Source organism: Hemibagrus wyckioides, linkage group LG04 (assembly GCF_019097595.1).
Source record: "Hemibagrus wyckioides isolate EC202008001 linkage group LG04, SWU_Hwy_1.0, whole genome shotgun sequence".
Lineage (NCBI taxonomy): Eukaryota > Metazoa > Chordata > Actinopteri > Siluriformes > Bagridae > Hemibagrus > Hemibagrus wyckioides.
This window is the reverse complement of record NC_080713.1, coordinates 27,571,631-27,590,733: the sequence shown is the minus strand read 5'-3', so window position 1 is coordinate 27,590,733 and position 19,103 is coordinate 27,571,631. Positions and strand designations below refer to the sequence as shown.

Genomic DNA, 19,103 nt, shown 5'->3' with positions numbered 1-19,103 from the left:
TCATTTCACAGGTGCTTTAGCCATCATTTGCTTCTTTGTATTCTTTTCTGGTTTCAGTATGATTATATAACACTTTGGAACAAATATGCAAAAGAGTACACCAAAGCTTGATGCTAAAATAGCAAATATCTCTACAGCTACAGTGAATTTTCCAGGAGAGCTGACATAAGCAGGAATAAATGTGATCCAAACTGCACAGAATATAAGCATGCTGAATGTGATGAATTTGGCTTCATTGAAATTGTCAGGTAACTTCCGAGCCAGAAAAGCCAAGATAAAACACAAAAGCGCGAGGAATCCTATATAACCCAGCACTGCCCAGAAACCTATAACTGAGCCTACATTACATTCTAATATAATCTTTTCCTTGTAATATTTCATATTTTTGTAGGGAAAAGGAGGGGATATTGTTAACCACACTGTACAAATAATAACCTGTACAAGAGTGAAGGCAAGTACACTGAGTTTCTGCTGTGTAGGCCCAAACCATTTCATTACATTACTGCCTGGAAGTGTAGCCCTGAAGGCCATTAGCACAACTACTGTTTTCCCCAGAACACAAGAGATACAGAGGACAAAGGTGATCCCAAATGCTGTGTGACACAGCATACAGGACCACTCAGAGGGCCGTCCAATAAAAGTAAGTGAACAGAGGAAACACAGAGTCAGAGAGAAGAGAAGCAGAAAGCTCAGTTCAGAATTATTTGCTCTAACAATTGGTGTGTCTTTGTGTTTAAAGAAAGTTACAGCAATGCAGATGGTGAAAAAAGTTCCTAATAAAGAAAATGATACAAGAATGATTCCCATTATTTCCTCATATGACAGGAATTCCACCAGTTTTAAGACACAGGTATCTTTCTTGATATTAGACCACAGTTCAGGGGGGCACTTGATGCAAGATATAGAATCTAAAGACGAGTAGATGGATATTAATTTGATGTGCATTTGCATTGAATTTTCTGTTCCTGTGTGTAAAAGTTATTAGTCATTAAAAACACTATTGATGATATTGATGATACCTGTTGTGTTGCTGATTTCTCCCTCTGCACATGGTATACAGTCAAAGCAGCAGACTGGCCTTCCTTTCTGCACAGCCTTCCTGGTGCCTGGGGGACAACTCGGACTACACACAGAGACAGGCACCTGCAAACCATTACATATTGCATATAATTATAAAGTGTTTTCTGAAAACAATTGTTTATTGCATTTTAGTAATAATAATAAATTTATTACGCAAAACAGTATGTTTTTCAAGCCAACATAATAATGAGCTGTATAAGTGAATGTACAATACAACATCTATATGAACATATTCTGTTGGTGTTGATATTGTTGTTTACCTGTGGTTTATTGTGGGCCCAGACTATACTGTTGTTGTTAATTGACAGCTGAAGGTGTGATTGTAGAGAGGCATCATAGAAGCCCACTTTAACAAATATTGTTTTACCATCTTTACCTTGCTGCCAGTTCAGCACATCATACCGTGCTGCTGGGTCTCCATTCTCATCAAAGAACACATCCTCTCCTGTTGCAGTGGTGAAACGGATTTTCTTCAACTCATTCATTATCTAAAGGAAGCATTATATACTATTTAGTTATGTGTGCAAGTACATATTTTTTAGGAGTCTATTTTGTTACACTTACCTTCCAGGCTTGCTGGTAATCTGCTTGTTTTCTACATGCAGTAGTACTTCCTTGTCCATTGTCCTTCTCTGAACAGCCATTACTGTTATGTATGGCATAAGCCACAGCATACACAGCTTTGTAAACATTATTTGCAATTCGTAGGTCAGTAACATCTGTACTGATGCTTTGAACTTGAGCAAGTATCTCATTGCTGTTGCACAGTTGTTTCATCTCTGTGCTTTCTTGTGGCAGAAATTTGCATTGCCATATGGTCTCCCATACCTCTTCATAAATAGTTTCATCAGAAACTGGATTAAGCTTAGTCAAAAATGACCCAAGGCCATTGATTTTAACATTTGGAATAGAAAAACCCACAGACCCTTTCAGAATATGTTGCCATTCAACATTGGCAGTGTTCAAATCGGTGATCCAGGACTCACTTCCAATCCACTGAAACCCAGTCATGTTCTGCAAGACCATTTCCCTCAGAAGAAAAGCAAAGTCAGAGTATGCAACAAAAGCAACAATCACTTTGGAGGTTGAAGCTTTGATCATTTCAACTATGTTGAGAATTTTTTCTCTGGAGTCTGTCTTAATAAATGCTTTGGAATACTCAACACAGATTCCCTCTTCTTTTGCAGCACTGATAAATGCACTTATGCCATTATTCCCATAGTCATTATCACTGCATAGGGCTCCTACCCAGGTCCATCCAAAATATTTGATGAGCTGTGCCAAAGCTCTGCTCTGGAAATAATCACTGGGAACAGTTCTGAAGAACGATGGGTGTTTTTTTTTGTCACTTAGGCATGCACATGATGCAATGTGACTAATCTGTAATAAATGTATTTGGTTTAAATATAAACTCTAGATAATACCGCTTGATATTGTCTTTTCTTTTCATTTTATGAAAATCAATACAAATTTCCTACATAACATACAATACAATTGTAATTTCAGTTGAATGCATGTTTATAATTTGAAAATAGATATAGGATTTACCACAGGAATTTGCAAAGGTCCAACTGTAGTAGAGATGGCAATAGTTGGTGTAGATGCAGAATGTCCTATAATTGCTTGAACAGTGTCAGGTTTGGAGCAATTGTCTGAAGATGTATTTTCTCTATGCCCATTGACCAAGGACAAGGCAGCTCTTGTGGCCAATTCAGCTGTTCCACATGTATCATAGATTTTATAACCCAAATTGATGTCAGGAAGAATATCAGTTCTATTGTTGATTTCTTCAATTGTAAATATCATTGTCTGTGCAGCTTGATATGCTTTGAGGGTCAAGCTGTAGATAAAGTAACATAAATCAATAATATTCACAATAGGTTTTGTAAAATTCATGATGAGAATAATTTTGGAATATGTTTTTAACATAACCTAATTAATATTGAAATGTTCATAATGCCTTTTCTTAATGCCCCCTCACCTTGAACGAATGCATTGTCCTTTCTTAGGCCCTGATGTAAATGTTCGTGCTGGCTGCTCCCATTTGCTATGGAAGTTAAAGATCCCACCAATCAGTACATCCCCATCTTTACTGAGTTGAGGAGGATTGGGCAGTCCTTGAATGCTGCAGGGAGGATCAGCTGCTCTCACCTGAGTGAATAGAAGCCATGTGTGCAGGAAACTCATTCTCATCCCTCCAAAACCAGCTAAAGCTCTAGGCCTTTATATAATCCTTTTTAATTCCCACAATACCTAGATAACGTGTGGTGTTTACTTATGCATACTACCTCATTAATTTGCATTTTTCTTAATATCTACTGTGATATTTCTATTATTTTTTATTATAATCTAATTGCATTGGCCACATCCCACATGGTTTCCCATACAGTTTATACTGTATATTATCTAGATAATGGCTTTTTTAATGTCCTAATGTTCATGGATTAAGGTATCCCTGTTATGTGAAATGTCCCCATCATTCCCATAGTAAGGCCTAAGCTTAAAGGAGAAGTTTACTTCCAAAACAAAAATTTACAAATAATTTGGTCTGTGTCTGTAGTTCTGCCTATGTCTTTTGACATGATTACGTATTATGTATCTAGACAAGCGTTTTCTCTTTTGAAGTGCCTAGATCACACACCACTGGTAGAAGGAAAAAATCACATTGTCTATATAATGTATATATAAATGTCATTGTTTATGTTATATTATATATACAGTGCTCAGTGTAAATGTGTACAACATCGATCTTTTTCCATTCTTCAATAATGACCTCTTTTAGAGACTGGATGCTGGATGGAAATTGTTGCTCAATTTGTCTCTTCAGAATTCCCCATAGGTGTTCGATTGGGTTCAGATCAGGAGACATACTTGGTCACTGAATCACTTTCACCCTGTTCTTCTTCAGAAATCCAACAGTGGCCTTAAATGTGTTTAGGATCATTGTCATGTTGGAAAAGTGCACAATGACCAAGGGCACAGAGTGATGGTAGCATCTTCTCTTTCAGTATAGAGCAGTACATCTGTGAATTCATGATGCCATCAATGAAATGCAGCTCCCTGACACCAGCAGCACTCATGCAGCCCCACTTAAGGACACTGCCACCACCATGTTTCACTGTAGACACCATGCATGTTTCTTTGTATTTCTCACCTTTGCAATGCTATACAGTTTTGAGGCCATCAGTTCCAAAAACATTTATCTTGGTCTCATCACTCCAGAGTATAGAGTCCCAGTAGTCTTCATCTTTGTCAGCATGGGCCTTGGCAAACTCTAGGCAGGCTTTTTTTGTGCCTGGGCTTTAGGAGAGGTTTCTTTTGTGGACGGCACCCATGCATGCCATTGCTCTGCAGTGTACGCCGTATTGTGTCACAGGAAACAGTCACCCCAGTTTGGCTTTCTACTTATTTAGATAACTGCAGTGAACTTGCCGATTTTCTTCAACCCTTCTCAGCAGAACACGCTCCTGTCAAGGACAATCTGGGCGTCTCTGTGAGATGGTTGCAGTTCCATCTTTTTTTTAAATTTTTGTACCACTTTTGCTACAGTGGTAATGGGAAGGGGTTTTCTTTAAGTAACACCATTTTACAGTCAACTGTCTTCTGGACACCTGTGTAATGAATAGTTAGACTCAACTGTGGTTGAATTCTTGTTAAATTAGACATTTGTAGTTTAAAATTTAGCTTTGCTCCAGAGAATTTCAGTTGGGTGAACTCATTTTTGCATCCCCTTAATTTGAGTAAAACTGAAAATTTTGTTCTATTAACCTTACTTTCTTATTTTATAAGTTAAACAGATGTTAAAACTTAGTCTTGTCAACATTTTGGAGATTGTTTTTGTGTATACAACTCTGGAAAAAAATAAGAGGACACTGCCCAATCTCCAGATTTGAACCCTATTGAAAACCTCTGGAATGTCATCAAGAGGAAGATGGATGGTCACAAACCATCAAGCAAAGCTGAGCTGTTTGTTTTTTTTGGAAAAAGAGTGGTATAAAATTACCCAACAGCAATGTGAAAAACTGGTGGAGAGCATGCCAAAACACATGCAAATCGGGGTTATTCCACCAATTCAGATTTCTTAATGTTATTTAGCCAAAGCATTAACACAATTTGTTTACTAATTATTTGCATTTTGTTTTATTTGAGTTATTATAGCTCTGCAAATACTGCATGATCTTGGGTTATTTTGATGTGTTGTCATGTCCAAACAGTTATATTTTGACTTTAGGAGAAATATTGTCAGTAGCTCACAAAAAATGAAACAAAACTGTTCAAACATAAGAAACTGATCATTTTGTAGATTATTTTACAGTGGTCTCTTATTTTTTTCCCATATATATCCATATATATCCATATATATACATATATACATATACTATATTGCCAAAAGTATTCGCTCACCTGCCTTGACTTGCATATGAACTTAAGTGACATCCCATTCCTAATCCATAGGGTTCAATATGACGTCTGTCCACCCTTTGCAGCTATAACAGCTTCAACTCTTCTGGGAAGGCTGTCCACAAGGCTTAGGAGTGTGTTTATGGGAATTTTTGACCATTCTTCCAGAAGCGCATTTGTGAGGTCACACACTGATGTTGGACGAGAAGGCCTGGCTCTCAGTCTCCGCTCTAATTCATCCCAAAGGTGTTCTATCGGGTTGAGGTCAGGACTCTGTGAAGGCCAGTCAAATTCATCCACATCAGACTCTGTCATCCATGTCTTTATGGACCTTGCTTTGTGCACTGGTGCACAGTCATGTTGGAAGAGGAAGGGGCCAGCTCCAAACTGTTCCCACAAAGTTGGGAGCATGGAATTGTCCAAAATGTCTTGGTATGCTGAAGCATTCAGAGTTCCTTTCACTGGAACTAAGGGGCCAAGCCCAGCTCCTGAAAAACAACCCCACACCATAATCCCCCCTCCACCAAACTTTACACTTGGCACAATGCAGTCAGACAAGTACCGTTCTCCTGGCAACCGCCAAACCCAAACTCGTCCATAAGATTGCCAGATGGAGAACTGTGATTCGTCACTCCAGAGAATGCATCTCCACTGCTCTAGAGTCCAGTGGCGGTGTGCTTTACACCACTGCATCCGACACTTTGCATTGCACTTGGTGATGTATGGCTTGGATGCAGCTGCTCGGCCATGGAAACCCATTCCATGAAGCTCTCTGCGCACTGTTCTTGAGCTAATCTGAAGGCCACATGAAGTTTGGAGGTCTGTAGTGATTGACTCTGCAGAAAGTTGGCAACCTCTTCGCACTATGCGCCTCAGCATCCGCTGACCCCACTCCGTCAGTTTACGTGTCCTACCAGTTCGTGGCTGAGTTGCTGTCGTTCCCAAAAACTTCCACGTTCTTATAATACAGCTGACAGTTGACTGTGGAATATTTAGGAGCGAGGAAATTTCACGACTGGATTTGTTGCACAGGTGGCATCCTATCACAGTTCCATGCTGGAATTCACTGAGCTCCTGAGAGCGACCCATTCTTTCACAAATGTTTGTAAAAACAGTCTGCATGCCTAGGTGCTTGATTTTATACACCTGTGGCCATGGAAGTGATTGGAACACCTGATTCTGATTATTTGGATGGGTGAGCGAATACTTTTGGCAATATAGTGTATATATATATACATCCATAACATTTTGACCACCTGCCTAATATTGTGTTGGGCCCCCTTTTGCTGTCAATGATGACATGATGAAGCATGGACTCCACTAGACAATGTGTGCTGTGGTATCTAGCACCAAGATGTTAGCAACAGATCCTTTAAGTCCTGTAAGTTGCAAGGTGGGACCTCCACTGATCGGACTTGTTTGTCCAGTACATCGCACAGATGCTCGATTGGATTTAGATCTGGGAAATTAGGGTGCCAATTCAACATCTCAAACTCATTGTTATGCTCATCAAACCATTCCTGAACCATTTTGCTTTGTGGCATGATGTATTATCCTGCTGAAAGAGGCCACAGCCATCAGAGAATACCGTTTCCATGAAAGTTTGCACATGGTCTGCAACAATGCTTTGGTAGGTGGGACATGTCAAAGTAACATCCACATGGATGGCAGAACCCAGCAGAGCATTGCCCAAAGCATGACACTGCCTCCACCACCTTGCCTTCTTCCCATAGTGCATCCTGGTGCCATGTGTTCCCCTGGTAAGCGATGTACACACACCCAGCCATCCACGTAAATTAAAATAAAACGTGATTCATCAGACCAGGCCACCTTCTTTCATTGCTCTGTGGTCCAGTTGTAATGCTCACATGCCCATTGTTACCACATTCGGTGGTGCACAGGGGTCAGCATGGACACCTTAACTGGTCTGCAGCTATGCAGCCCCAACTGTGATACACTGTGTATTCGGACACCTTTCTATCAGAACCAGCATTAACTTCTTTAGCAATTTGAGCAACAGTAGCTTGTCTGTTGTATCGGACCACATGGGCCAGCCTTCACTCCTCACGTTATCAATGAGCCTTTACCGCCCATGACCCTGTTGCCAGTTCACCATTGTTCCTTCCTTGGACCAATTTTGGACCACTTCTTACCACTGCAGACCAGAAACACCCCACTCCATTTTTGGAGATGCTCTTCTCCAGTTGTCTAGCCTTCACAATTTGGCCCTTGTCAAATTTGCTAAAATTCTTATACTTGCCAATTTTTCCCACTTCAAACAACAACTTTGAGGACAAAATGTTCACTTGCTGCCTAATATATCCCACCCAATAACAGGTGCCATGATGAGGAGATAATCAGTGTTATTCACTTCACCTGTCAGTGGTCATAATGTTTTTTTAGGACCTCTGCTTTTCTCAGTATACATGCTTCCATTGGGTAACATCATTAGAAGGCATTGGATTAGTTTCTATTGTTATGCTGATGATACCCAGTTATATATTTCATCAAAACCAGATGAAATATCTAATTTGTCTAGACTAACTGAGCGTGTTAAAGATATTAGAGATTGGATGACTGATAATTTTCTATTACTAAATTCTGATAAAACAGAGATATTACTTATTGGCCCAAAAACCAGTACACAGAAGCATTTCAGCTTGCATCTAGAAGGATGTACTGTTACTACTAGCTCAACAGTGAAAGACCTGGGTGTAATATTAGACAGCAACTTATCCTTTGAAAATCATATATCCAATATCACAAAAACAGCCTTCTTCCATCTTAGAATTGTTCCATTGTTTCCCTTCTTCTACCCATCCTGAGGCATACAGAGACTGTGCCGGCTCCGTGGAGCTGGATGGACCAGCTCTAGCTGGGTTCTGCTTTGTGAGGATTGGGGTATTCAAAGCAGCACTGTGGACAACAACCTCCTTATTGATTTACATAACATTCTACACATGCTGTATCTGCATCACACAATTGTCATCCAAATGAGGATGGGTTCCCTTCTGAGTCTGGTTCCTCTCAAGGTTTCTTCCTCATACCATCTAAGGGAGTTTTTCCTTGCCACAGTCGCCTCAGTCACCTCAGGCTCGCTCACTTGGGATAACATCTAGGACTGTTTGTCTGTTTATATTTTTGTTGATTCCTTATGTTGTTTCTCATGTAAAGCTGCTTTGAGACAATGCTCTTTGTTAAAAGTGCTACACAAAAATGAATTGAATTGAATTGAATTGAATGTTATGGCTGATCAGTGCATATCCCAGTGGTGTGTAAACTAGGCACATTAGGCTTAGGCACTACAATCTGAATGATAGACACATTTAGCATTACAAGGATACATTAATCCATAAACTTTCATACATTAAAAAAGCCATTATCTAGTTAATATACAATATAAACTGAATGAGAATCATTGAAAATTGCTGTCCTGTATCTGCAGTCTGTCCATCTATCTGCAGTCTTGTAACCCTCTGCCTGTACCTCTTTTGTGTGAGACACTGGCCATACCTTCAATACTTTTGTATTACCACCTTTGGTGTGCTTAAGGGCAACCCCTATTTTTGCTTGTGATAAAGGTATTCCAGTGCCCTTCCTTCTGCACTACCATATTATATTTGTCAATGCTATTTATTTGTTAATCATATTTGTTTCTAATAGTCCCTTTTTATATCTTGCAAAAGTACTTGCCCTGCTGAACAGGCGCTCATAATGTGGTCTGGGAATTGTTCAGAACAGAAATAAAAAGAAAACAACCAAGAAGTAATGTTTTATTTGATTTTGTTCAAATTTATTAAAGGCTACACTTGAAATTACATGGTAAAAAAATTGATTATACATTAAATATACCAGTATATGTACCATGTTGATGGAAATAATAAATCTTCATGAAGAACTATTTTAAAAGCTTTCATTTAAGTTAGTACACATTCTTTCAAAAGGTTACTTAATGTAAACAGATTGTAGTACTGGTGAAGATCTGGACAGCTAAATTCATTTCCCAGGTGCTTTAGCCATCATTTGCTTCTTTGTATTCTTTTCTGGTTTCAGTATGATTATATAGCACTTTGGAACAAATATGCAAAATAATAAACTAATGCTTGATGCTAAAATAGCAAATTCTGCTCCCTGGATAATAAACTGGACTACATCCGACTCTAGCGAACTGCACGGCATGAGTATAGAGACTGCTGTGTCTTTGTTTTCACTGAGACGTGGCTCAGCGACAGAGTTCTGGACGCCACCATTCAGCTAGCCGGGGTAACCATGTTTTGTGCTGACAGGAATGCAGCTCTGTGCGGTAAGACTCATGGTGGTGGCTTGTGTGTTTACATCAACACGGAATGGTGTAAGGATTCTGTACTTGTCTCTAGTTACTGTTCATCGCTAGTGGAGTTTGTGACTGTTAGATGCAGACCTTTTTATTTACCCCGGGAATTCACCACCACTTTCATTATCGGAGTGTACATTCCACCCAGCACTAATGTTAAGGAGGCTCTGAGTGAGCTCTAAGGAGGTATTAGCGAGCTGCAGAATGCTCACCCTGACAGACTGTTTATTATCGCCGGAGATTTCAATCATGTAAATCTCAAAACAGTGCTCCCTAAATTCCATGAGCATGTGGACTTTTTCTACTAGAGGGGCGAACATGCTGGATCTTGTTTACACAAACATTCCCAGCGTGTATCGTGTGGAGCCCCGCCCCCACCTCAGCTACTCAGACCACATCTTTGTTATGTTGATTCCAGCATACAGACCACTCGTCAGACGCTCTAAAAAGGTTCTGAAACAGGTTAAAACCTGGCCAGCAGGAGCCATGTCTGCTCTTCAGGACTGTTTTGAGTGCACTGACTGGGAGATGTTTAGGGAGGGTGCAACCAATGGCGACTCTACTGACTTGGAGGAGTACACAGCATCAGTGACCGGCTACATCGGGAAGTGCATCGATGATGTGTCTGTCTCCAAGACCATCACCACAGGCTCCAACCAGAAGCTGTGGATGACCGCAAAGGTGTGTGCACTGCCAAGATCCAGAGACTCCTTCAGAGCTAGAGACAGGAAGGCCCTAAGAACAGCACAGGCTAAACTGTCTCAAGCCATTAGAGAGGCAAAGCGTGCACACTCCCAGAGAATCCATAGCCACTTCCAGAGCAGCGGTGACTCTCGGCAAGTATATGGATATTGTATATGGATATGGATATAGTATATTATATATGGATGCCTTGCATGTGGCAAGGCATCCAGTCCATCACCAACTACAGGCCAGCTCCACCTGCCTGTGACAGTGATGCCGCCCTTCCAGATGTGCTGAACAGCTTCTATGCTCAGTTTGAGGCACGAAATGATGTGACAGCGAGGAAGTCCATCCCTTCTTCAGAGGACCAGGTGCTCTGTCTCACCATGGCTGACATGTGGAAAACTCTACACAGAGTTGACCCACAGAAAGCTGCTGGACCAGACAACATTCCTGGCAGAGTGCTCAGGGAATGAGCTAGTAGATGTTTTCACGGACATCTTCAACATCTCCCTGAGCAACGCCATCATCCCAATGTGCTTAAAGTCAACCACCATCATCCCCGTGCCGAAGAAGTCTCCAGTGTCCTGTCTTAACGACTACCGTCCCGTTGCACTCACACCCATCATCATGAAGTGCTTCGAGAGGCTTGTCATGAAGCACATTAAGAACCTGCTGCCACCTTCACTTGACCCCAATGCGTATTGTCCAAATTGCTCCACAGACGATGCCATCACCACAACCCTCCACCTGGCCCTCACACACCTGGACAATAAAGACACTTACCTACAAATGCTGTTCATTGACTTCAGTTCAGCATGGATTTCCTGACTGGAAGACCTCAGTCAGTCTGGATCAGGAACAGCACCTCCAGCACCACCACACTGAGCACTGGAGCTCCTCAGGGCTGTGTACTCAGTCCACTGCTGTTTACTCTGCTGACTCACGACTGTGCAGCAATGCACAGCTCCAACCACATCATCAAGTTCGCCGATGACATGACCATGGTGGGTCTGATCAGCAAGAACGATGAGTCAGCATACAGAGAGGAGGTGCAACAACTAGCAGCCTGGTGTAAAGTCAATAACCTGTCTCTGAACGTCGACAAGACTAAAGAGATGGTTCTTGACTTCAGGAGAGCAAAGAGTGACCATTCTCTACTGAATATCGATGGGTCCATCATGGAGATCGTCAAAAGCACCAAATTCCTTGGTGTTTACCTGGTGGAGGACCTCACCTGGTCACTCAACACCAGCTCCATCACCAGAAAAGCCCAGCAGCGTCTCTATTTCCTGTGAAGGCTGAGGAAGGCTCATCTTCCACCTCCCATCCTGACCACCTTCTACAGAGGGACCATCGAGAGCATCCTGAGTAGCTGCATCACTGTCTGGTTTGGGAATTGCACCGTCTCGGATTGCAAGACCCTTCAGCGGATAGTGAGGACAGCTGAGAAGATCATCGGAGTCTCTCTTCCCTCTATTACAGACATTTACTCCACACGCTGCATCCGCAAAGCTAACAGCATTGTGGATGATCCCACACACCCCTCACGCACACTCCTCACCCTTCTGCCATCCGGTAAGAGGTACCGAAGCATTCGGACCCGCACAACCAGACTGTTAAACAGTTTCTTCCCTCAGGCAATCAGGTATCTCAACAGAGAACTGAACTGAGCTGGACATACACACACGCACACACAACCGAGATCTGATCTCAACAGGGGAAACTGAACTGTGCTGGACACGGACACACACACATACATAACACGCAGGCACAAAAACTAAGTACTGTGTTCCAAACGAGAACTGAACTGTGCTGGACACAGACAGACACACACACACACACACTAATTGTCCTGTTTGCACGCACATGTCACTTTACATTTCACTTTACATTTTTATATTGATCCTGTGATCCTGTTTACATGTGTCACTTTAATATTTGCACTCACTGTCTACACTGTTCTTTGGCACAAAGTCGGTCTATATGTTGTTTGTCTGCACTGTCTTGTCTCGTCATCCTGTGCACTTCTATTGTATGTCTAGTTTAAAGATTGCATCTTAAGCATAGTTTAGTTTTATCTCTATGTTTAGCTCTATGTCTGCGTCACTGTACTTTGTCTGTGTTATGTGTAGCACCTTTGGTCTAGGAGGAACATTGTTTCATTTCACTGTGTACTGCATCAGCTATATATAGTTGAAGTGACAATAAAGCTTCTTTGACTTTTGACTTTGAAATATCTCTACAGCTATACAGTAAATTTACCAGGAGAGCTGACATAAGCAGGAATAAATGTGATCCAACTTTACTGCCTGGAATTGTAGCCCTGAAGGCCATTAACACTACTATTGTTTTCCCAGAACACAGGAGATATTGAGGACAAAGGTGATCCCAAATGCTGTGTAGCACAGCATACAGGACCACTGAGAGGGCTTACCAATAAAAGTAAGTAAACAGAGAAAACCCAGAGTCACAGAGAAGAGTAGCAAGAAGCTCAGTTCAGAATTATTTGGTCTAACAATTGGTGTGTTTAAAGAAAGTTACAGTAATGCAGATAGTAAAAAAAGCTCCTAATATAGAAAATGATACAAGAATGATTCCCATTATTTCCTTATATGACAGGAATTCCACAAGCTTTAAGACACAGATATCTTTCTTGTCATTAGACCACAGTTCAGGAGGGCACTTGATGCAAGATATAGAATCTGAAGAAGAGAAGAGGAATATCGATTGGATGTGCATTTTTTTTCCTGTGTGCATTTAAAGTTATTAGTCATTTAAAACACAATTGATGATACCTGTTATGTTACTGATTTCTCCCTCTGTACATGGTATATAGTCAAAGCAGCAGACTGGCCTTCCTTTCTGTACAGCCTTCCTGGTGCCTGGGGGACAACTCGGACTACACACAGAGACTGGCACCTGCAAACCATTACATGTTATATATAATTATAAAGTGTTTTCTGAAAACATTTCTTTTAATAGCAATGTGCTGTATATATGAATATATAATACAACATTTTGTTGAAATACATATAATTGTTTACCTGTGGTTTGTTTTCAGCCCAGGCTATACTGTTGTTGTTAATTTACAGCTGAAGGTGTATTTGTAGAGAGGCATCATAGAAGCCGACTTTAACAAATATTGTTTTACCGTCTTTACTTTGCTGCCAGTTTAGCACATCATACCGTGCTGCTGGGTCTCCATTCTCATCAAAGAATACATCCTCTCCTGCTGTAGTTGTGAAATGGATTTTCTTCAACTCATTAACTATCTAAAGGAAGTGTTGCATACTCTTCAGTTATGTGTACAAGTGAGTGTTTTTAACAAGTCTATTTTGTTACACTTACCTTCCAGGGTTGCTGGTAATCTGCTAGTTTTGTACATGTAGTAGCATCGTCATGTCTATTGTCCCTCTCTGAACAGCCATAACTGTTATGTATGGCATAAGCCACAGCATACACAGCCTTATAAACATTATTTGCACTTCGTAAGTCTGTAACAACTGTATCTGTTACTGTTTTGAAGTTGAGCGATGATTTCACTGTTGTTTCATCTCAGTGTTTTCCTGTGGCAGAAATTTGCATTGTAATATGGTCTCCCATACTTCTTTGTAAATAGCTACATCAGAAGCTGGATTAAGTTTAGTCAAAAATGACCCAAGGCCGTTGATTTTAACATTTGGAATAGAAAAACCCACAAAACCTCTCAGAATATGTTGCCATTCAGCATTGGCAGTGTTCAAATCAGTGATCCAGGACTCACTTCCAATCCACTGAAACCCAGTCATGTTCTTCAAGACCATTAACCTCAAAAGAAAAGTGAAGTCAGAGTATGCAACAAAAGCAACAATTACTTTTGACGGTGAAGCCTTGATAATTTCAATTATGTTGAGTATTTTTTCTCTGGAGTCTGTCTTAATAAATGCATTGGAATACTCAATACAGATTCCATCTTCTTTGGCAGCACTGATAAAAGCACTTATTCCATTTTTCACATAATCATTATCACTACATAGGGCTCCTACCCAGGTCCATCCAAAATGTTTGATGAGCTGTCCTAAAGCTCTGCTCTGGTATCAGCGGCGGACCGTCAGGGCCAGCAAGGCCTTCTCTGCTGGCCTAAACAGCAGTGATCTGAATCACTGACTTGAATTTTAATATATTTAATATATTTTCCTATGAATGTGTATTAAATTATTCCTGATAGTCTATTCTTTACATTTCATAGCTTTTCTCTCAGTTGCGCTGCTTCCAGTAGTGTATGTTCATGATAAGAGTATTTATCCAATCATATTTCAGCTAGTGACTGACACCATGTGTTGCCCGGCTGTAAGGCCTTCAGAATCAATAGTGCAGACGCCCGTAGCTTAAAATAAGTGGCAATGAAAATGTTACCTTAACCAATCAGATTTCGAGTTGGCATCACTGGGGCTATCTAGCAGGCATACAATTATGTCAGCAATTTCCTGTCCTTTGATTGGATAATTGGAGTAGTCAGAGGCAGTGACCCACCCATATACAGTGTTTCTATATTAGTTGCATCTCATTTCGGATGCTGCGTCCTCTGGAGATTGCAGTTTGCTGCATTCTTCATCAAGAATGTCTTTTTTGAGAAAAGTAACCATAATAAAATGGACTATTCCTTGTGAGGTGTGAAATACTGTAGCCTAATTTCTTTTTTACTTTGTTATTTAATGGTTGATTAGTATCTATTGCCATGGCATCCGGGGGCGATTCTAGAATTTTTATTTAAGGGAGGCTCAGCCCCCAATGAGGGTATAATAGTAAAAAATAAATAAATAAATGAAATAAAATAAAGGTTTGACTTACAGGGTAGGATGGTAAACTTATTGCAGCATTCCACTGTACTGCATAGATGTATATAACATTTGAGTACTGAAGAAGCCAAATACGAGTCTTCCTGATCACACACACACACACACACATACACACACACACACTTGTTCTCTGATCCTCGCTCTGCGATGCTGTGGTCTGAGGATTGAAGAACGTGCTAAAGGATGGGAAGGAGCCGAAATCTGCCGCGTTTTCATATGAAATTCAAAAGGGACTGAGGCAATCACGAACTTGTGTACAGTTTAGGGAGAATCGCAGAATTTTAGGGGGGCTGAGTAGAAAATTCAATTCAATTCAAAAAAACTTTGCTTGCAAATAAATTAAAGGCAATTAAAGGCACGTGAGCAGCAAGAAGAGCATAATAATAATAATAATAAAAAGATATATATATATATATATATATATATATATATATATATATATATAATAAAGGAAATTGAAATTGAAGCCACAGCAATGATAAAGTACAGAAAATGGCCTAGCGACGTCCATGGTGGTGTTATAATGATGGTATAGAGGTGGATTGATTCAGGAAGGAAACCAGTGAAGGCCTATGTGTGAAATGCACGTCCCACCACTGTCTGGTAGTAATCACTGGGAACAGTTCTGAAGAAAGATGGGTGGTTTTGTTTGTCAAAAGCATGCACATGATGCAGTGTGACTAATCTGTAATAATGTATTTGGTTTAAATATTCAATTCAATTCAATTTTTGTATAGCGCCTTTTACAATGAACATTGTCTCAAAGCAGCTTTACAAAAGAAGAAAAAGAGAAAGGAGAGGGGAAAAATAAATAAAATAAAATAAAATAAAATAAAATAAAATAAAATAACTAGAAATTGTGACAATCTGACTCAGAGGCAGAGAGAGAATCCAAAAGCCGGTTTTATTTATACAGAATATTAAGCAGCATCAACATAAACGGCACTTACGGCACAAGAACTCTACTAAACTTACTACTCGCCACTGCCCACAGCGAGTGTGTGCTTTAAATAGGCTGAGGAAATTGAGTGCAGGTGGTGTTGATTAAAAGTCCGGTGATTGTGATTGTGGGGGTGTGGTTGAGGTAGGCAAGCCCCTTACAGAAATAAGAGTAAATCATTAAATTTAATAATTAAACTATTTTATCCCTAATGAGCAAGCCTGTGGTGACGGTGGCAAGGAGAAACTCCCTGGGATGGAAAAGGAAGAAACCTTGAGAGGAACCAGGCTCAGAAGGGAACCCATCCTCATTTGGGTGACACTAAACAGTAAACAATGTAACTGTAACTGATTAATGTCCTTTCTACAACAGAAATCAATGGCCCATGAGGAACTATTAGGTCAGTGTAGTTTCTAAGGTCATTATAGACACTAATTCTTTGCTGTCACAAGCTGACAGATGTAATGGCAGATCTGTGACGGTGTGAAAGTCCCCAAGTGTCTCTGTCCATGGCTGTCTCCTGGTCCACACAGATCCATCCACAACATCAGTGAGCACCAACAAGCAACGAGACTCCAACCAGGGGTAGGGCAGTGGTCACAATGGAACTGGCAAACACTGGGAGCTCAGGAGTGCGGTGTATAGCTTGGCAGAGAAAGACAGAGAGAGAAAGAGAAAGATATTAAGAATGATTCTGATCATGTGATGTTTAAGACAATGTAGATTATGTGTAAAGTGCAGGCAGGGAGTCCAGCAAAACTATGACAGCATAACTAAAAGGGAGAGCCAGAAGGTGATATGAAGACATGAAGGCTTCCCGGGACATAAGACTTCACAGTCAGCAAAACTGAGTGACTTGCGAGGGTGGAAAGATGACAGCAGCCAAACATCCCAGTACACCAAACATTGTATGCCCATGAACCTTTCAGATCTGCTCCTTTACCTAAGAACTATATATTAAAAGCTTGACTAAACAAATGTGTCTTTAGCCTAGACTTAAACATTGAGACTGTGTCTGAATCCCGAACACTAGTTGGAAGGCTGTTCCATAACTTTGGGGCTTTGAAAGAGAACGCTCTGCCCCCTGCTGTAGCCTTTGCTACTTGAGGTACTACCAAGTAACCAGCACCCTTTGATCGGAGTAGGCGTGGCGGATCATAAAAGACTAAAAGATTGCTCAAGTACTGAGGCGCAAGACCATTTAGTGCTTTATAGGTTAGTAACAGTATTTTATAATCAATGTGAAATTTGACTGGGAGCCAATGTAGTGTGGCTAAAATAGGAGTGATGTGTTCATATCTTCTGGTTCTAGTTAGGACTCTAGCTGCTGCATTCTGGACTAACTGGAGCTTGTGTATGCTCCTACTGGAACATCCAGACAGTAAGGAATTACAATAATCCAATCTAGAGGTAACAAAAGCATGAACTAGTTTCTCTGCATCATGACGTGACATCATATTTCTTATCTTAGCAATATTTCTGAGATGGAAGAAGGCTACCCTAGTGACATGAGCTTCAAACGAAAGACCAGAGTCAATAATCACACCAAGATTTTTTACTGCTGGACAAGATGAAACCAAAAGACCATCCACCATTACTCTGTAATCAGAAAGCTCACTTCTAGCTGCATGTGGTCCTAGTACTAGTACCTCTGTCTTGTCCGAATTAAGCAGGAGGAAGTTAGTGGCCATCCAATGTCTAATGTCCTTTACACATTCTTCTATCTTAATAAGCTGCTGTCTCTCATCTGACTTAGCTGAAACATATAGCTGTGTGTCATCGGCATAACAGTGGAAGCTAATACCATGTTTATGAATAATTGCACCAAGGGGTAGCATATATAGGGAGAAAAGCAGTGGGCCTGAAACAGAACCTTGTGGAACACCGAACATAACCTTGGTATGCATAGAGAAGTCACCATCTAGATCTACAAACTGATATTGGTCAGTCAGAAAAGAGCTGAGCCAGGAGAGGGCTGATCCCTTAACACCAACATGTTCTAACCTATCAAGTAGAACAGTGTGGTCTATAGTGTCAAAAGCTGCACTAAGATCCAGTAGCACCAGTAAGGAGACACAACCCTGATCAGAAGCAAGTAACAGGTCATCAATATATATTCTAAATAATAACAGTTGGAATGTTTTCATTTCAGGAGAATCAATACAAATTGCAACATGAAATTTCCTGTAACATGAAATACAAATGTAATTTCAGTCAAATAATTTTTTTAAATTTGAAATTAGATGTACGATTTACAACCGGAATCTGTAAAGGTCCCATTGTCGTAGAAATGGCAATAGTCGGAGTAGATGATGTTTGCCCTATAATTGCTTGAACAGTGTCAGGTTTGGAGCAATTCACTAAAGTTGTATTTTTTACATGACTATTGACTAAGGACAAGGCAGCTCTTGTGGTCATTTCAATTGATCCACAGGTATCATAAATTTTATAACCCAACTTGATGCCAGGAAGAATGTCAGTTCTATTGTTGATTTCTTCAACTGTAAATATCATTGTTTGTGCACTTTGAAATTCTTTGAGGGTCAAACTGTCAAAAAATCATACAAATTGAAGTAGTAGTATTCAGTATAAGTTTTGTAAATTCACAATGAGAATTTTGGAATATGCTTTTGACATAACCTAATTAATATTAAAATGATCCCAGTTTTTTGATCCCAGCATTCTTGATTGAATGCATTCTCCTGTCTTGGGCCCTGATGTACATTTTTGTGTTAGCTGCTCCCATTTGCTGTGGACGGAAAAGATGCTACCAATCAGTAAATCCCCATCTTTACTAAGCTGAGCAGGATTGGGCAGTCCTTGG

At 40.4% G+C, this 19,103-nt stretch overlaps 1 protein-coding gene and 1 pseudogene across 1 annotated transcript; both read right to left on the bottom strand.

The window, feature by feature from the left end:
• LOC131352218 (extracellular calcium-sensing receptor-like) lies at positions 1–2,910 on the bottom strand. Its single transcript, XM_058388171.1, has 5 exons — positions 2,629–2,910; positions 1,645–2,460; positions 1,341–1,568; positions 1,020–1,143; positions 1–908 (listed from the first exon to the last, which is right to left on the bottom strand). The coding sequence occupies exons 1-5, from the start codon at positions 2,884–2,886 to the stop codon at positions 1–3; spliced, it is 2,334 nt and encodes a 777-aa protein (XP_058244154.1). The 5' UTR covers positions 2,887–2,910.
• Positions 2,911–13,012: 10,102 nt separating this feature from the next.
• LOC131351554 (extracellular calcium-sensing receptor-like) lies at positions 13,013–18,793 on the bottom strand (annotated as a pseudogene).
• Between the last annotated feature and the right edge of the window lie 310 nt (positions 18,794–19,103).

Coding starts and splice junctions, on each gene's coding strand:
- LOC131352218 (XM_058388171.1), bottom strand. CDS start 2,886: ATGATATTTACAATTGAAGAAATCAACAATAGAACTGATATTCTTCCT. Junction 2,461..2,628: donor GACCTTTGCAAATTCCTGTG/GTAAATCCTATA, acceptor CATTTATTACAG/ATTAGTCACATTGCATCATG. Junction 1,569..1,644: donor ATTACCAGCAAGCCTGGAAG/GTAAGTGTAACA, acceptor TGCTTCCTTTAG/ATAATGAATGAGTTGAAGAA.